The 20,332-nt window shown below is 41.4% G+C and overlaps 1 protein-coding gene and 1 long non-coding RNA gene across 7 annotated transcripts in view; one reads left to right on the top strand and one right to left on the bottom strand.

The window, feature by feature from the left end:
* The window catches only part of TRABD2B (TraB domain containing 2B), a 242,850-nt gene extending 222,704 nt beyond the window's left edge, over nt 1-20,146 (top strand). The window contains exon 7 of the mRNA XM_015870485.2: nt 15,253-20,146. Within this exon, the coding sequence (XP_015725971.2) occupies nt 15,253-15,475 (223 nt within the window). The 3' untranslated portion in view covers nt 15,476-20,146. The remainder of the gene's footprint in view (nt 1-15,252) is intronic.
* LOC116653739 (uncharacterized) overlaps nt 1-20,332 on the bottom strand; it is a 215,597-nt gene that overhangs the window by 10,017 nt on the left and 185,248 nt on the right. For 2 of the 6 annotated variants that reach the window (XR_014933051.1, XR_014933046.1), the window contains one exon: nt 2,935-16,704. This is a non-coding gene — a long non-coding RNA (uncharacterized LOC116653739). Of the gene's footprint in view, nt 1-2,674; nt 2,834-2,934; nt 16,705-20,332 lie in introns of those variants that run through there. The other 4 variants (XR_014933048.1, XR_014933050.1, XR_014933049.1 and 1 more) reach the window with 4 other exon arrangements.

The raw sequence follows: 20,332 nt of genomic DNA, 5'->3' as shown, positions 1-20,332 counted from the left end.
GAAGGGTAGGCAAAGCCCTTGCAGTGGAAGGCTGCAGTCTGGCACACAGTGTATGTCATTGTTCCTGTTGACACTGTGTTAGCTCAGTTTCCCCCAGTAATATATATAATTAATTACATATCATTCAGTGCCTATTCATGATGAGCTGTTAAGTGAATTGAAAGAACAAAGAAATGCCTGTGAAGTTTTAAAGTAGTGAGCGAAGGCCAAATCAGCATTGCACCTTTGTTCTAGGGCAGGCAGAAAGCTTAAGGTTACAAACCAACAGCCCAAATGAGTGGAGAACGCTCCCAAGAGGAGGGATCAGCATTACAGCAGGGCAGGATGAGGGCTCCTGGGTAGAAGGGGGTAGAGTTAGTAGTAGCTGGAAGAGTGTTTGGGCAGTGCAAGGCTTGGAAGGAGCAGTGGTGGCTGGAGGATGTGGAAGAGGAATACAGTTGTGAGTAGAAAGAATTAGAGAGGATATCATAAGCAGATCATCCATTTCTGTTGCCAAGGCAGAGATCTGGGCAAAGCCAGCATTTAGACACTGAAGACACACAGCTGCTTCACTTGCATAGAAAAGAAATTAAAGGAAAAGAATTGTGATGAGAAAGAAGAGATTCTTGTCCTAGATGTAAGCTTAGCTCTGCAAAACCTACCATTAATGGGAAATGAAATTAGTTTCCCCAGTAATTGGAAAGAGCATTTTTCTGATAGCCCAGTGCTGACTATTCATCCCCAGATGAATGCAGTGACATCAGAAATATTGATTTCTTTTATAAGCAATGATTATTTTAGAGGGGAAAAAAAAAACTATACCATTGATGGATGAAGGGGATACAGTGTGTAATAAACTGCAGTAAGTGTGCCTGTATAGAGTGAACCTTATCAGTTTGGATGGAATTTAAGCACTTAGGCTGTTATCCTTTCTTTTAAGACAATGCAGTGATGGAAAACAGAACTCTGTCAACTCAGACAAACTTTTAATTTCACTTAACTGCATCTGAAGGGTAAATTTCGGTAAATGAATCCAAATTGCTTCCTTTTCACAACACGCAGTGCTGAAATACAGTACTTAGCTTCATTAAAGAAAAGGCTGCTTTTCTTTAGAGGAGACCTAGACACTTTTGAAGTCTAACAGGTAAATTGTGGTCAGATGATTTCCCTTCACATGGTAGCTTTGAGATTGAAATTTCCATCACTGGGGCCTTGTTTGTTTAAATTACCCTCTCCGCCTCTCAGGGAAGGATACTGCTGGGGGCTGCCTACTGCAGGGGATTGCTGCCTCCTCCAGCCTCCATGCAGCCAGCTGAGTGGTTGTCACCACTGTACATGCCCTGTGTTCAGCCTGACCTTGTCCAAAGGCCAAAGATTAGGAAGTAGCTTTGGGGGTTTTCTAACTCATTACAGTGTACCTACCTCCCAAAGGGACCGTTCCATCAGCCAGGAACAGTGGGACCATAGGCATGTTGGAGTCACACCTTCCTCCCCTTGTCACACCTCATTGCTGTTTGGGGTCTGACTGTGTTGTGTGGCCCATTGGCTTTCCACCAACACTTCTGCCTGCCATTTCCTTTGCTGTTCTCCTGGCAGGGTTTCCTCCTCAGGAAACTTTCATGATCACAGTTCCTATCAGTAACTGCCTTCAGTCTCCAGAGCATGGTGCAGAAATAGCAGGAAAATCTCATGGCTTGGCAGCTGAGTGATAATAGAATGTCCCCTGAACAACTCTCCATCCTAGTTCCTCTGCAGATGGCACCATTGTATCTTGGACTGGCCCAAAATCTGCTTAGACTGGCCAGTTTTCAGTGAATGCTGTTGGATGATCTATCTGGGGGCCAAGAAAAACACTTTGGCCACTGTGTGAGTTGGTCCTTCCTTCTTGCTCCAATCAGGGACAATCACAGAGTTATAGTATCATTAAGGTTGGAAAAAAATTAATAAGATCATCTAGTCCATCCATCAAGCCATACCTGTGACCTCTCCCCACCATGTCACTCAGTGCAACTTCTCTCCTTGAACATCTCCAGAGACAGCAACTCTGTCACCTCTCTGGGCAGCTTGTGCCAGTGCATCATAAGAAGCAATAATGCTTCTGTGAGAAGGTGAGTCCTCAGCTCCTCCTGAGCAAAGAGCAAAGCATGAGGTGCACCTCCTTAGTCCCTTACTGTTTCCACTTGATCCCCCTCTAAGATGAGCAGTTGGCTTGATGTCTCCTTTCAGCAAGCAGCGATGTTGGCACCTCTCACCAGCCCTAAGTGCTCAAGTCCTCCCATGGAAGTAAAATATCATCACAGTATAACTCAGCACAGTATAAATAAGAAACAAATCTCCTGACTACAACATATGATATGGTGATGACATATCCTCTGTCCCTAGATAGTTTTTGTTGAGGCTTCTTGGATTATCAGGTTAGTCAGAGTGCACACAACGTATTAATTAAGGCTGTGAAACCTGTGCTCAGCACAGAATTCTCTTGTGTATTGCAGTAACAGATGGGAAATCTTGAAATTGGTGTCCAAAACTCTGGCATTTCCATGCTGATAGACCCTCCCTGTCAACTGGCCATAAGTGATAACTTCTTCCCCCTTGTAAAGTCAAAGAATAAATTTGCTACTCTGCAGATGGGGCTGGAGAGATGTGCAGGCACAATTTCACCTATTAGATACAGAAACACAAATATATGCTTTACCTCGTTCTGTTCACTTTACATAGTTGAATGTTGCTGATGTGCTCTACAATATGCAGATCAAGTGTGATGGAACACAGAGACTGGCAGACTTCAAAAAATACTTGCAGGTTTTACTCTTTTCACTCTTCTATATCTCGAGTGTGAAGCTGTATGTGTAACCTATGAAATTCATGAAAGCTATAAGTACACGAAAATCAATTCATTAGAGATAAAGAACACTAAAAATAGACAAAAACGCATGAAGATAGACAACTGGAATATAGATTTCATTCTTCTGGGAAACTAAACTCTTTATTGGCAATGTGTTAGGTATTTTATTTTCATGAAGCTTAAATCCATCATGAATATTAAACCCATATTTTTCAAGGCGAGCAAGTAACAAAATTGGAGCAGATAAAAGCTAAGATTTTTGAACAGTGAGGTATTTTTCAGCGCTGGGTATCCAAGAACACTTTCTGCTCCTTCCTTCTTGATGCTGATTGAGATTGAAAAGACAATACAAGAGGTTTTATGGAACCTATTAAGAGATTTCACTTCCTTTCTTGTTTTCTACATTTCATTTGGCATACGTTGAGTAAAGGTAGTCCACACTGCATGTTTATATGCATCTCATTTGTATGTGTTCTTGGTTAAATATAGTCCTGCCATAGCAAGCCTTTTTAAACCTCTTAAAGCCTGCCTGATGCAGCAGAAATAAAATGTTTGCTTTAGGATTCTGTTTCAAAAATGAGCAGCTGCTGAGTTTTGATAATCTCTTCACTGTCATTTTTCCAGTGATGCACATCCCCACTTGTTCTGCTCTTTTCCAGCCAGTGCTGTCTCGTTTCCACACCCGCTGCTGGGACTGCTCTTAATCTTGAACAACCTGTTTATTTTTCAGCTCCATGGTTCTCCATTCTCTGCTTGAATTTTCTCCTGTCCTTGTTCCTTCTGCCCTGTTTAATGCTGGCTGTGTGTGGCTGGCAGAGAAAGCGTATAACAGGACCCCTTCACCATTTCCATCTTCATCCCCAGATCCCTGGCTGCCACCTCCACCTCTCTGGGCTCATCCCACAGGAGGCTGCAATCCTACAAGCACTGTAGATTACTTCTGTCGGTCCATATCAATGGAATTGTGTGCTTTGGGAGCCTTCAGCAGAACCTCTTTGATATGGAGCATGTTTCTAGTAACCAGCATCTCTTTGATGTCTGGCAGTAGTGCAGACTGCAGGAGGCATAGCTAGGATTCTATGTCTTCTGCTTTCCTGCTGGACAAGGCAGTGTGGCAGTGTTTATTCCTTGCTAAATTCATGGTCATTGTAAAGCACTCCATGCTCCTTCTGCTGATATTATTCCTCCTTCTGGGAGCCTCATGGGCAGCCTCTATGACTGTGACCAGTGCTAGAAATGCAGGGGGCTTGCACTTGCTCTGGCCGATCTCATGCCCAGCATGGTCTCCATCTTTCATATGCAAGTGTAGGTTCAACTTTTGCACCTTTGAACTGTGTCTAGACACCCACAATAACAAAACTATTAGTAAAACCTTTATGATAATGGATTAGATCATTTTTCTAAGTCATTATATACATGCATTTTTTGCAGTTTGTTTTAATGTTAATATTATGCTACCACAATCAAATGGATTAGACTGTATTTTAAACTTCCCATCTGCAACTATTCCACCGTAAATATTAGGTTTCAGGATTGGAGCTGTGGTACAAAATGTCTCCTGTGCAGAGAGGCAAAGAAAAAAAAGAGAAGCAGAGTGTTTATTCCACTGAAAGAATTAACACCAAATGAGTTTAACTGTCTTCTGTGTTAATACAAGACTTTTTCTCCATCTATTTTTAGTCTGTTCCAGCAGCGTATCCCACTGTGGTCTGGTATGCAAGAGCTTTGCGCTGTGAGGTTTGCAAACACTTGTATTTTTGTGTTGTGAGAACAGAGCATTTGTGTGTTATGGGAGTGTGTGTTCCTTTGGAAACTGAAAGGGAGCGCAGACCGTGCATGTGATCCATGCACATGTTTATTGTTGCCTGCACATAACCATGTACAAATGGGCTCTGGAAGAGAGCTTGTTAGCAGATGTCGTCATGGCCCTTCCAATTTATAAATATGAGCCTTGACATTTATATTTTCCATATCCAGGGCTTTCACTGGCCAGATGTTCTGCGGATTGGCTCTTTGGAGCCTTTAACTATGACTCCTTGTGGCATATTGTATATTGCACACAAAAGAAAAATAACAACTATCTTTCTGACTCATATCAAGCAGATAAGAAGGGAAAATGCAGCAGATATTCTTTCATAAATGGGATTCTTCTAAACCTGAAACACACTTTAGCACAGCTCTGTAAAGCTCTTCTTAGTCACTCAGCTGAGAAATAAGTTGTCTGGTTTAACAGGCAAAGAAAATTCAATATACAGTAGCACTTCTCCCCTGCTGTTCAGGGTGGGTGAAGAGCATGGTTTGTGTTCAACTGGCAAGTCTGACTGAAGTTGCAGACACTGTATGAAGTGCTGAGTGGGCTTATGCCCAGGGAGAGTTGGATTTCTTTGATACAGAAGTAGGTAGTAAAGCACCTGCACTCCCTAAGTTGCAGCTCTTTATACAAAGAGAGATTCTCCATTAGGAAGTGTTGTTCTTTCCCTGTTGAGTGGGTTTGGGACAATCTCCTCATTCAGACTCTTAACCTTCATCTAAAACACAGCAGTCCTAACTTGAACGTATGCATTTGGGTGACCTTCGTATCTAGCAGGTATCTAAATCCTCCAAAATTGTACATCTGTTGATTTGCAAGGTAAAGCTTCAGACTTAGCAGAGCTACTTAAAATCCATAACGTATCAGAAACGTCTTCCATTGAAATCACTTGGTTACCATAAAGAAAATCTGTTACTAAAATGCATGAGTAAAGCTGTCAGTGTTAACACAGAGAAGAAAAGGAGCAATACAGGCACACTGAAAACCCAGCAGGACCTCAAAGGGTGGCTGTGCCCCAAGTCCAGTTACTCACTGGGACAAAGGAGTGGTAGGATTAGATAAATTCATATGGTTTCAATGCTATAAAAGCTGGGTTCCTGCAATTATAAAAATGCCAGGCCAAATTCTGATTTAACTCACATCTCCCCTTTACAACTCCTGAATAACCGAACAAAGTAAGCATTATACCTGCGGTCTGAGCCCATTAAGCTGGAAAGAGAGGGAACCCAGCCAATTTCTTGTGAGCTGCTAGATGTCAGGGATGCTTTGCATAGCACTACCATGGAGAGGCATGGTGCAGACCATGCTCACGGAATTCTTTGGCTCAGTTCTGCGGAGACACTTCAGGGTCCTGGTTATGACACCCAGCAGGGAGAGCTTGTGCAGCCTTTCCAGCCCTGCAGGCAAACAAGTGGCTTTGTGTGAGTCACGAGTGACATCTCCAGGCTCTCAGAGTGTTTGGAAGCTCTTCTGCCGTGGCTGGTTGTCATAGTTGCTTTGCAAACAGGGGGAAGGATCTCAGCCTTAGCATCATAGACTAAAATATATAGATTCTAAGACATAGAATCTTTAAGGTTAGAAAAGATCTCTAAGATAACATCACTGATATTGTTCACTGGCCGCGTCCCTCAGTGCCACATCCCCACAGTTCTTAAACACATCCAGGGACAGTGACCCCACCACCTCTCTGGGCAGCTGTGCCACTGCATCGCCCCACTCTTTTGGAGAAGTTTTTCCCAATGGGCAGTGCAGCCATTTAATGCTCTTCCCATTTCTGCCTGGTAGATGTGCCTTATGAACCCCTTTTTTCTTTTTTTTTTCTTACTTTTTTAACTATTATTATTTTGAGAGTGAGTCTTGAAGGGAAAAGAAGACAATCCTTTTGCTTAGTGGAATGAGCTTGTGTTCAGTGCTGCCACAAATAACAGGTTGAGAGATCTGACCCAACCTTAATTGTTCTTAGTAAGAGGAGACTCTGGAAAAATAATGAGCAGCAAGCAGGAAAGTGAGCCCAGTGAATTAGAGAGAAAAATGTGCTACAGACTAAGTGGAGAGAAAAGAAAAGAAATGCTGTGTGGGGTTGGAAAAAGAACGTGGAGAAGGAAAATGAAAATCAAATGGAAAAATGCAGTATTTTGGACATCTATTTAAGCCAGTTTATATTTTGTTGTTCATTCTGTTCCTTAATACGTTGCACAGGCATCTTCTTAGCTGAAATAATTGTGTGTCTTAGAGAACAGTCTTGGAGAAAAGGCTTAATTTGACAGAATGTTTTAGGTGTTTCCCCAGTGCTGCCTATTCTAAATCATTTTAAAATCTGGAGAGGAAAGTCAATATCTTTTACAGTGTTTAACAAGAAAGTGACAGGGTCAAATATATACATCTCTACAAATGTATGTGTTCCCTAAGCACATCTAAACATGCATGGTTAATTCTGTGCATCTGCAAAAAATATTTGAGCCACGGGGCCCACACAATACCAAACAAACTTGAATGCACATAGGAGAGGGCAGATTGAGTCATTCTGTTTCTAATTAATTGAAAGGTTGAACCCAAGAAATGAAATATGGATTATGAATTTGACCACCCCAAAAATGCAAACTGATTTGCATGTAGGGCTGTTCTACAGTGAGCAAAATACAGATAAAAGAAGAGATATATTCAGCTCATTCATGGAGCCTGGTTCAAAGCTACTTGATTGCGGTGCCATCAAATGAGACCTTTCCATCTTGTATAACGATCAGGGTTCTTAAAAACTTCACAGATGGCATCACTGATGAGAATTTTGCAATTCTAAGCTCATCTGCACATGCATCCTTGATGTTCTTTCTTACTTTGGCTAAGTGCTGTGATCATTATCTGTCCAACAACCAGAGGAACAAGTATTTGGTTATCTGAGCCGTGACGATGAGTGCCTTAATTGCACATATGAATCAGGTACATAGCCAGATGTGTGCAGAGGGTGGGGGTGAGTTGGTGAATGTTTTTGAGACCACATCACTATTTAGGCTCTGCTGAATGCATCCTGGCTCACGGGTTCCATACAGACATCTGAAACAAAGCACTCTGAGCTATTCCCCTGCTAGCAAGACCCTGGGTAAAACTGGAATGCATTATCCTGGCTCTGTGATTGCCTTGTCCCAATGCAGAATCACAGGGGGATATTCTTAGGATATTAGAGAATCATCAAAGCATTTCTTAGAAGGGCAAAGGAAAGAGCTAGTGTTGTCATCTCCTGCCTCAGGACCACCCAGATGCTCTACAACAAATCATGGGTCTTCAGCTGCAGCATCTTGAATTATTGTTCACAGAAATTTTAAGCTATTTCATTTATTATTTCTTTTTAATTTTTTTTTAATTATTTTTTTTTTTTTTTTTTTTTTTTTTAAAGGATGACATGTAGTTTCCTGACAGGCTGGTTTTAATAAGGTCAGAATCTTTGTTGTTGCCAAATCAGAGAGGAATATAACATCTTTAAGTCATTAGATGGGAATGGGGTAATTACTCGGGGGGTGTGCTTCAAAGGTTATTGGTTTTTACAGCATTCTGTGTTTTTACACCACTCTGCAGTTGTCTGAAAAGTAGCTGCAGGCCTGATTCTGCTCCTGCCACATGTGCGGGTGCAGAATCTGCAGGGAAGGTATTTGTAAGGTTTTCTTGCAGCGTTTCAGGGCAGAAGGTTGAATAGGGCCATATGCAATCTCCTCTAGGGACGGGGGAAACTTAAACTTAACCATAAGTTGCAGAAAAAAATGCCAAACCTTTCCCACCCGCTGAAAGTTCAGGTCAGAAAAGTGCCCTCAGGCTGTGCTGGGGATGTTTCTCACCTGCTCCTTCCCTACCTGCTAAATACATGCACATGTCTCTCTTTGCACCTTTCTGTCCTCACTCTCACACTGACACTTCAAGGTCCTGACTCAGCTGTGAGTCAGGAGAGGAACAGAAGTGAAGTGATTTAACAAGATTTTTATGCTTCGCCAACGGGTGGCATGGGGATAAGAAATAAAACTCATGTCGTGGCTGCCAGCCCATGGGCCAGAACTGGAAACATCTGAGCAACATTTCAGCATTGACCACCTCTTGTTAATATCACCGTGGCCTCCCTGGATCCACAGGACCCCATGAATTACCCTCTCCTCTGAGGCTAACCTAAGAGCTCCCTAAGAGATGGGATCTCAAGAAGGGACACTGGCAGTATCCCTGCTGCTGTCAAATCATCATAGAATGGCTTAAGGATCATCAGGTTCCAACCCCCTGGCACAGGCAGAGCCACAAGCTTCCAGATCTGGTACTAGGCCAGACCACCCAGGGCCCCATCGAGCTTTGTCTTGAACACCTCCAGGGACAGAGCATCCACAACCTCCTGGGGCATCTGTAAAGAACTATCCCCTGACATACAATCTAAACCTTCCCTCCTTGAGCTTAAAACCATTCCATCATTCCCCCTTGTCCTATCGCTATCTACCCTTGAAAAAGCTGGTTCCCCTCTGTAATACTATAATGTGATGGAAAGTACAGCAATAATAGTGCGGTGGCAAAGTCCGAGCTGCAGTACCTAGAGAATCCCTTCTTGTTTTTAACATCCCTTGCCAAGTTCAGTTCCATCTGTGTGCCTCTCTTCAAGTCCAGATAGAGCCTGAAGGTAATCTTCATTTCTACTCCTCACTGTGTTTTTGCAGAGTGAAAGGAGCAATCTTTCTTTTCCCCAGGCCCAATTTAAGAAAGATTGCAGTAAGCTGTTCTTACCAAAGTCCACAATGGGACATCAAGTTAGCTGAGGTTCAGCAGACCTTAATTCCACAGAGAGAGCTCTTAAGGACAGCTCATTCTTTGTGGGGATGGAGTGTCCTCTGGAGATGTCTCATTCCCAACTGACTGTAGAGAAAACACAGATAAATAGCTCTGACTACAAGCCTGCCTAATTGTAGCCTGTAGCTATAATTAATCCTACCCTTTAAATCCTGTTAAAGTCCAGGGCATTTGAAGGACAGCTTGTGTTTCTCCTTGGTGGCATCTTCTGTGGGTGCTGCTGACAGCCTCACTCCTGTATGTCTGGGAGGCATCCCATCCTTGTATGTAGCATCCTTTGGTCTTGGCAAGGAAAATGCCCTCCCACCATTTATCCACTGATTTGCCTCATGCTGGGCACATTTTGATAGAGTGCCGCAGCATCCTGGCATGCTTGGTCATGGCTTTCTGTCCATTCTGAGCCATTGCCTTGTGAAACTTGTGCTTCCAATTTCTTCCTTTCCCTCTTATTCCTCATAGAGATAAGACATAGCCCTAATGAAGAGAGGGGCTCATCACATACATAGAATCATAGAATCATTTGAGTTGGGGCCAATAAAGGCCATCTAGTCCAACACACTTTGATTCTGCACTGAGGTTGGATGCTCCAAATGTTCATTCCAAAGGGGAATGGCTGGCTTGCCAGCAGTCTCTAGGGGAGACAGAGCACTGAAATAAGGCAGGATCTGTGCTCCAAGTTCTTCACGGGTGGGAATATGGTTCCCATTGATATCGTGTTGGAAGAGAAGCTCAGATTGATGGTGGCAGGTTGTTGAAATGCTCCTGACGTTGTTGCCTGACCCCTGTACTGACAGCATGGCTTCAACTGCCTCTCTGTGCTCATAGAGAGGGTGGATTCTCACAGTGTGGAAAATGGCCAAAGACCTGGGCTCCCTGTAGCCCCAGGATAAAAGGAAGATAATAAAGATAAGGCTCTTCCTTGGCTCATCCCATTTTCTCTTTTGGCCACAAACCAGTGTGTGAGATTGCTCACTCTTTCAGACATGCAAAGCCAGTTTACTGCACTACTGCAAATGAGTAGTGGCCTGCCCTGGACAAAACTCTGATTCCTTAATCTCATCCAGATTGGAGTTTTCTTTCTTTTTTTTTTTTTTTTTTTTTTTTTTTTTTTTTTTAAATGAACTGAAAGAACCTTGCCAAAGTGTGAACCTCTTGGCCTTGATCCTGCAAGAGATTTTAGAACGTGGTGAGTTGTAGGTATGTGCAAACGAACCTTGCTGGGAGCACTTGTGCCTGCAGTGCTAAGAGTCCTGCTCATATGAGACCAGGAGGCTCAGCATCCTGCAGGACTCATCCCACTGGCTGCAAGAACAGTGACCATGAAAAAGGCAGTGATGAAGAGATATATGGAGCTTAGGGATTATATCTTATGCTGATTTAAATAATCCCTTCCATCAATACATAAAATCTTAATCAGAAAATATAAAGAGATGGAGACTTAACATTCCCTTTAAGAGGTTACTGTAATGGTCTTCATAGTTAAATCCTTGCAGCATTTCCAGTGTGATTTTTCCCTAGTACTCAATTATTTTTCTTTTTTTTTTTTCACCCAACTTACTCTTATTTTCTCTTTTTTGAGCATGTAATCTTTGCTTTCAAAAGGGTGGGCAGAATTCTTGCCTGGCAACTTGGTTACATACATATATGTGCTGGTCCCAGCACTTGAGGCAAATATATTTTTCAAACCTTGATCTGTAAGCTTGGGTGATATAGGTAGGTCTGGTTAGTTCCAACAATAATTACCTTTTCTAGCAGGACATTATTTCTGATCACCTGAAAAACAGTACAGTGAACTTTCACATCTGTTCATTAAATGAGAAGTAGGGCAAAATTTGCTTGAAAAGGAAGAGGAAGCATAAGCTTAATATCACTTGAAAAGAAACACATCACAAGGTTAACATCAAATTACAAATGCAAGATAGCCATTACTGTATTTACTCAAATCCTTTCCATTTACTAGCTCATAAGGTTTTCAGTTGGAAAAAGCCTATTTTCAGTGTTCAGTCTAAGCTAGCACATCATCTTGATAAGCCACTTTCATTGAGTTCTGTATGCATGCAAATACAGATTCATAGAATAGAATAATTAAGGTGGGAAAAAGATCCTCAAATCCAGTGGTCCATCTACAAATGAGAGAAGACTGAGATGAAACATGGTTAGGTCTTCAAGCTACTTGAAAGGCTGCTGAAAAGAGGAAAGGAATGAACCTGTCTGTGGGGACAGCAGAAGTCATGAACTTGAGCTGTAGCATGGGAAATCTGGTGAAACATGAGGCAGTAATTCTGGATGTCAGATCTCTCTGCAGAGACTCTGGAATTGCTATTATTGTAGGCAGTTTTGAAGACTGGATTAGACATACATGTCAGGAGGGGTTTCAATCTCCTAGTCTTTGTGACAGATGGGCCAGAAAGTCTCTCCTAGCCCTGCATTCTGTGATTCTGCTGTGGTGTCATATGTGGTCAAACATGCCCCAATGATAGGGATAAACCAGAAGTTAGACTGAAAATGTATTTCCAAGCTCCTGGCACTCTAAACTAGAACAGAAATTGCCCCGTGGGTTGTAAGTGGATTTTATTTTTCAATGTTAGTATGCACCAAGCTCATCGATGTGCTTCAGCATACCCCCAGCATAGAGGACTTGATTCATGTGGTTGGATTCAGTAGGGTCTGTTCACACAGCGTGTGCCCGGGGCCCCATCTTTGAGTAAGTTTTACACGTTCCAGTGGTGGTAGGACAACATATGACTAATGTGCTGATTTGAAAAACTTCCCTATTATCTGATCTAAAGTACAAGCTCATGAATGTGATACCGCAGGTCATTTGGCTAAAAGATACCTGGAGTCTTCCAGATTCTTAAAACAATCCCATACACAGGAGTGAAAAAGAGACATATGAACAGCAGAGGCACTGGATGCCTGTTCGTCTCCACTCCTGTGAAATGTTCCACTAAAGACATAATTGTCAAATGTGAAAAACTCAAACATGGAATATCATCAGCTGGTGAGAGAATCTACTAGTTTAGATTATTATCCCCTACATCTGTGATTCATCTTGTGAATCACATCATGTATGTTTCAAGAAGGAACAAAACCTCCCTAAGGACAGTGGGAAGTGTCCAGTTATGTTCAGGGGACTTTGCTTCTGCCTTCCTATGGGTGTCAAACGAGTTCCCTCATGCACAGGCAAATATGTTCTTCTGTCACCTGAGGGACCTCTAAGATGAGGTTGTAATCGAACCAAGCTGTCTTAACTTGTGTGACCTGCAGGAAGAAGAAGACCCCCAGAGGGCATTGTGGGCATTGGCTGGCAGTTGGAATAGATAGATGATCATAGTGGTCATTTCCAACCTTAATGATTCTATGATTCTACCCACTGAAGACTGAGATTTCTCTCCCTGCTCACTATAGAAACAGCCAAGCTACAAACTCAAACCAAAGATTTTACAGGAAGGTATATAGTGTTTGTTAAAAGGTACCTTTCTATTTAATTATCTCTAGACCACCTGGGCAGTAGGCTAGCATGCTAGAAGCAGAGCTGCATTTAAGGAAATATAATATATGGCTAAGCTGTGATTCATCTGCTATTTGTGTGCCCTGTACACATTAATGGAAACACACTGTTCTTCTCTATTAAAGCACTTAGGGATTTTTTTTTTTTTGCTAACAGATAACCCCACCTAACAATAATCATCTTAACAAAGAAGCATTTATAGAAATCCAATGTCTTGAAACCAGCAAATGACCCCACTGGCTGAGTACAGTGGTAAATACTCTCAGGTCCTTTGAAAGGAAACTGTGGATTTTAAGTTAATAGTCCCATTTTTCTCTCTCTCCTCAAAAATTCTTTTCCCCCAAGGGAAAAAAATAAATAAATAAAGCAAAACACTTCGGGAAGTCTGCAAAAAGACAGAAGCACATCATACAGAAATGCAAACTCTTGATTTAAGACTCCTATAGGAGCCCTTTGGTTGCCGTGAATCCCTGACCATCCTGTCCCCACCCCAGGCAGTGCACACCATGCATCCCACAGGTGCAGAACGACAGTCTGTGCAAGGGACTTCATACCTTTCAGTCTCACTGGAGAAGCAAGTCCATAGAATGGTTCAGGAGTAGGATATACCCAGTCTGCAAATCCTGTATGGCATACCCTGCATCATTTATTAAAGACACAAACCAACCACTTACTACAGGAATTTAGACAGGAGCTTTCTCCATGTGATTTAAGAATCCTCTGTTTACAGCAGCTTGTTCCCCTGGAACAAGCATTCCTTCTCACAATGAAGGCGTAATACTGGTTAAATGGAGTATCTGTTCTGAAACAGTCCCCGTGTCTTTAATTCTAGGCTGCCTGTCCTTTTTCTCCAACTCATTGCACATCAGTTAAGGTCCCACCCAGAAAATATGGTGGGAGTGTAAAAAATGAGGGAAGAACTGAGAAGAAATAACCTAAAACCCAGAGCTCAGTGTTACATGCTGTAGCTGTCCATTGCATTTAATGTTGACCCACATACGTGCTTACCAGTGCCCTTTTCTGAGTGGACTCTGATCTTCCAACAGCTTAAGAGCAATTCAACACTTCTGAAGCAACTGAGCTAAAAGCTCTGACCGGTGGTGATAATTATATGCCATCTTAGTATTGGCTTAGACAGAAAAAGACAAAAGCATTCATTGCTACTAAATTCTGTGCATGAATCTGGAGCAAAGAATTGTTCTTTCTATCTGATGTTATGCAAGGCACAGCCTTTTTCCTCCAGGGTCAGGATCTCAGATACTGTAGCTAAATAGTTACAGGGCTGCAGAGCTTCTTATGCCATAAAAAAAAATTACGTGAGGGTCATTTTTAGTGCTCCCAAACTCCCTCTATGGAAAATTTAAGAAGTAACAGAGAGAATCTGCAGATATTAGTGTCACATCTTGTTTTCAGAAGGACTTGTCTTTTTTCCCCCTTGCTCCACAGCAGAGCCTTGTTTTTAAGTCCAAAATCCACCTTGCACAGTCTGCACGCTCATGTATGCTGCCCTGTGACAACTGGTGGATTATGGACCATCCAGTGCTGGGTGCAAAGGAAGCGTTTTGTGAAATGGAAATTACAATTTAAAACTTGCAAATCAATGGAGAACCGACCTTTCTGACCATTAGTGTCATGGGAATCGTGATGAATTCCAACATGCACGTTCAAATCAAAGTACTGACTCAAGCTGCAATCAATAAGCAATCACGCTACTATCTAGGCAAAGCTGCAGCTGGAGAAACTTCACCCTGAGTCTGTTTTTGGCATTGTCATAGGATTCAGAATTCCCTAAAACTAGGAAAAGAAATGAAACTGCTTGGTCTCCTGTGCCCAAAGTTATTGGTTTTGTAAGGGGATCCTGGGGAATTCCTTATGAGGTGTGAAACAGGAGAAGGACATCATTTCTGGCCCCTCCTGGACTTCTTTTCAAATCCTTGGTGGGGAAATCATGGCTCTGAGGCATTCTTAATGGGTCAGTACAAGGATACAGCTGTCACAGTCTCTGAAAGATGGCCAGGAGTGGATTCTTAAAAAAAATGAGTCCAATAAATTAAATATATTGAGTGATCTCTCCTTTGGTTATAGTCTACCAGCAGCCAGAATCAGAAGGACCTTCTGAATCACAGTTGTGTCCAGAGCATCACAGTTAACATCCTCTGGGAATCTCCCTGTGATCTACTGAGGGCAAAAGATAATTGTGATTGGCATAGTGGTTGTTACTGACGGCTAGGACAAAAGCTTGCAGAGCAGAGCAAAGGGCTCTCCCATTTAATTTCCTTCTCTTGTGTTTTCTTCTAGCACCACCACGTTGCCTTCCTATATCAGGATAACCAATGGCTACATCACAGTCAAACCTCCTATCTGGATTTCCAACCGGCTGGATCAGAGGCCACGCTCAGATCACCCATCCCAACCTCAGCCTACAAGCTCAGCTCCAGCCACCATTTTATGGCCATCAGTGACTGCTCCTCTCTACGTGGCCATAGCTTCATTTCTCCTGAATCTACTGCAGCCTTCCTGACCACATTAGTATTATGTGCAATCCCTTGGAATAGAGAAGAGAGATAATTTATGAACGAATTGGATGTTATGACAACACTTACAGACTGGACCTTCTCAGTGAATCAAGAGTGCCTTCTAGCTGATTTGTTCTCTTTGCCCAGATACATTTTGAAACTCTAAAGCTTTATTGTAACACTGACTTACATCTTCTTTTTGTAGAAGGATCTTTATTTCCCATAGTGCTATGGGGTTTTGTAAAATATTCATGTTCATATAAAGAAAAAAAAAGAAAAAAAATGTATTTATTCGACTGGTAAACTTATTTTTTTCCTTGTTGTATATGTTAATAACATCCCTAGTAATCAGTAGCGACGGTGAAACAGATAAATTAATATTTTCTATATTTGTTTTCTAACTGACAACTCTGCAAATGCCTGAAGTGGCACCAAAGTGAATGGCTTATTTCTTTAACCATAATGACTTTTTAAAGCAACTACCCAATAAGTACTTTTGTACTGAACTTTATTTTGCTTTTATAAAATTCTCACTAGAATAACTTAGACTAAATAAAGCAGATCCCCTTCTCTGTGGCCTATGCCCAATAGAGGAATAGGTGCATTCTCAAGCTGCTACAACCTAAAATCTCTGCTATTTTTATATGACTTAGCAATTCGTTATTCAAGATAAACCTCTAAGCTCCCCAGTTGTCTTTCTTTAACTCAAACATTTAACTTCTCTAAAAATTACCAGTCTCCCTCTTTACCTTGAGATTAATTCATTAGCTATCTCAAAAAAGATTTCATTTTAAGTCTGCAATAATCCCACTGGAATTATTCTCTCCCTCTTTATATATAAACACAAGCCTACAACCTTTCTCAGCATAAACAAGAGCAGGACTTGGTCTGTCTATAGAGCATGAAGATGCAGTATCATGCTAATCTGTAGAACTGCTTTACTAATTTAATTGATAAAAGGATACTCAACCTGCAGGGAAGGGAGAAAACGTATAGAGATTCACTGGCATCTTGCTGTTATGCATAGAGTTGGAATCCTTATTCTGAGTTATGATCTGTCCAAACTCTGTTCAAGGCTACCAAAGTAATTCCTCTGTCATATAAGAACTTACCTCTGCTTGTAGCCTATGGGTCCCTCTATTGACTTAGATGGACGCGCTCTGACAGCTTGCACTCTATGAGAAATTCACCCAGTCTCAGAGCAGAAACTTTTCATTAATCAGATAAACAACATCTGTGGGGGAAAAAAAAATGCATCCATTTTAATAACTGCCATGTTTAGTAAAGCATGTTGATTTTTCCCCCCAAAAAACAGGATGTAAAAAAATCAGTTTCAGTGCAAAAAGTTCTAACCAAAAATGATTTTTGAAATAGCCTTTCCCCTGAAGGAAGCTTTTACACCTTAAAAACCATATCAGATAATGACAGCAATAACAATTACACTGAGAAGAATCTGACTGTCATTGTGCCAGCAGCACCACCACCTTCAGAACTAAAGACAATTCCATGTCATCTTTAGGTCTCCTCAGTGGCAGGTTGCTTTAGGGTTCATAGTTTGTCATGAGATTAATCATTCAGGGAAGAAGCTTAGGAAGTAATCAGCCTGAAAGAAGTATGTGGTTTTATTTGGAACCATGATAAACACAGAGTTTTTCCACCATGCATCCCAACCCGTTGCTTTGCCAAGGCAAGAGAAAACACATTACTTTCATTTGACTTACTGCACACCATGGCTTCAAGCTCTTGCTCTGCTATGGAGAAAAGGATATGTAGATTTGTGGTTGACTTAAGTGGGTACAGCAGACAGTCGTGTAAGCTGCCCCTGTTTTATAAGGCCCAATAGTTGATAAGGCTGAATGGAAAACTTCAAGCTTTGCCCCAAATGCGAGACTCAAGCACGCCCTGTGCATACTTCTGTGCTGTGTATTTTGGCTAGCGGAAGATTAGAGATGTTAGCTTTGGACAGAAGCCATTCACCTTGCATAATATTTATTGCACTGGGCTGGATATTGGAAACATATTTTGAGAACTTTGGTTTCAGCTTTATTTGTCTATTTCCCCTAAAATGGCTTCATTTGAATATAATGGCTTAACAGACCTTCAAATACAACCTTAAAGCATTTTAAAAGATCAGTTCTCCTGCCATATTCAAACTGGAGTTCAGAACTGAATGACAGTACGTTAGTCACATAAATTGAGCTGGAAATAAGGTAGGCAAATCTTAAGGGTGATGATAAGTTACACAGTAAAAGTGAACAGCCAATGAGCCAAAACCCATTGAATTTTACTTGCTATAATCTGTTCAAGTCCAGAAATGATTCTGTGGTACCATCCCAGAAATAATTCCTGGTGTCAGAGAGCTTACAGAATTAATAGATAAGATCATGAGAAGATCAGAGAGACAAAAAAAAAAGAGCAGGAAACAGAAACAGTATGGCCAGGATCATAAGGAAAACCACCAGTAGGATTGAGACTGAAACTTACAGTTCCACTGTACCCAACGTGTGGTTTTCTCTGAAGGACTCTGAGGTCTTTGTTTTAGTATAGTGAGCACATAGACACACTCACAGCTGTCACTGTTCCACACAGAATAATATCTCAAGTTATATCACTATTGAGTATTTCCTGAGTCACTCCTCCATTGGACAGTAATACTAGATACTAGCTCATATACCACAGCGTGTTTGGATATCACAGTATGTAAATAACTTAAACATCAAAGTATGTTGTGACATATTTACATTTCTTAGCATTTTGCCTGTAATCCCTGTGAAGTGAATGAATGTTGCTGGAGCTCACTGTATTTCACCTGTTTTTCTGCCCAGGCATTCTGCAATGCAGGTGTCTAAGCAAGGTGTCTGCAGGGCTTGGAACCAAGACCCTTCTGCCAGCTCAAAGCATCCAGCTCACACTGTCACCCCAGGTTAGGGGACAAGAAGCCACTTGCAATACGTTTAAGAGGAGATAGCTTCCCACAGATGCTAGCTCAGGAACCACAGATGAATGGCTTCAGTGTAGTTTGCTGACCAAGTATTTCTTTTCTTGTCTTCCCTAAGCTATGACTTAGAGTAACTTCTTGGTTTTTTTTTAATCCTTGGCACATAAGGATTGCAATACTAGCAAATGAGACCCTCACTGTGATACATCAGTGCTGGTGTATTTAGCACAGCGCTATGCACATCCATTGCAATGGATCATGATTGTGTTCCATGTAAGTTTATAGTGTATCAGATTTGATGTATGTTCTGGAAGTAACTCTACCTACCAGCTTCATGGGATTTCACTTCTGTTCAGTGGATTTCTCAGAGTGAGGAGCTTTGTTTCATCCTAATGAAAGCTCAGATTTCCAGTGACAAATTCCAGGAGAGAGGGGTTTAAAAATAAATGCATCCACACTATATAAGACAGCAAACACTGATGATAGTATTGTGAGAAACACAACCAAGGGAGTCATGCAATGTCTAGCAAACAGGTACACAATTTTTCACACTCTTAGGTCCAAAGTTAAATGTTTGCAAGATTTACCCTTTCAACTCAGCTACAACTGACACTACTACAATTCACAGTACATGTAGTGGTAACATTATAAAACAAATGTTATTTTCTACCAAGCTATTGCCTCAGTAAACATACCATACCATCAGCAACAGGACTAACCTCCATTCTGTAACTGTTTTAATGCTTCTCTTGCCAATGTTCAGCTACAGATGCTGTATGAACGTGTATTGCTACTTGAAGAACCAGACAGTAAGCTGGGACAGAAGGTATATTATATTTTATGGCTGATGTACTATCTCTGCAATCCCTTGGGCTGTTGGATAATGCAATACCTCTTCCAGAAATAAAATGATGGAATGATTTATGATAACTACACTTCATACAGGTGTCAAAAATCTATCTTGTTGCTCTTTCCATTCCTCCAAGCTACGCCATAATTTAGGAACACCCACAGTGCAGAGCTGTATGTTTGTCTAAGTTCTTCAATATACAATTGAGGAGAGAAAGAGGGAAAGAGCACTACACTCAGTGCATCAATTAGTCAAATGATACATCCCTATCAGTCATTACATATACCTCCCCATCATATCTTTAAGCTAGAGAAACCAAAGTGCCATACTGGTTATCAGAGCATAAGTGCTATCATTCCTAACTTTTAGTACCATAAGATATTGCCAATTTTATATCCAAAAAGGCTTGTTATATCTCCAAAGTGATTGACATACCACAGAACATGGAAGATTTCAGCTTGTTCTGGCTTAATTAGAGCAGAAAGCCAGTTTCCTAATGTTGAGCTCATGGGTTTGAGTGTCTGTATGTGTGTTTATGGCTGCACGTGTATGCTTTGTCCCAGCCTAAATGCAGACTTTCCTGCAACAAGCTCTTCAGGAGGCACCTTACTACAGCCAGTATGATCTTGCCAAGTAGTAAATGCACACTTCTCATCTCCAGGAATGATTCACTGCCCTGCAGATTCACGCTCACACTGAATTTTAAATTGCATGTTTGTCAGTTTTTGATTCAAATGTACATCAAATATTTTTTCCTGTTCCGCCTCCTGCTTTTGTGAACTGTTTTGAAGAGTGGAATAAAAAGATGCTTTCTAATATTATTTTGTCAAAATATTTTTGTAGCGTAATATATTAATAAAATGTTATTATAAATCCGTAGCACAAGAATCTTGGATGTCTGCGTTCTTTCTTCTGCACTAAAACTGGGGAAGCACTGAAAAACAATGGGAGGGTTTTCCAATACCAACACTGGATGGAGAAATTGTACTCTGGGGAAGGTTCCATTCATTTGGGTAGAGATGTGGAGAATCTCACCATTACCTTTCTATATGTGAGAAATGGCTTCACCTGGTG

This window comes from Coturnix japonica, chromosome 11 (assembly GCF_054131305.1).
Source record: "Coturnix japonica strain WE chromosome 11, WE-NBRP24, whole genome shotgun sequence".
In the NCBI taxonomy this organism is placed as follows: Eukaryota; Metazoa; Chordata; class Aves; order Galliformes; family Phasianidae; genus Coturnix; species Coturnix japonica.
The sequence above is the reverse complement of the archived record's forward strand: the minus strand, read 5'-3'. Positions and strand labels throughout refer to the sequence as shown.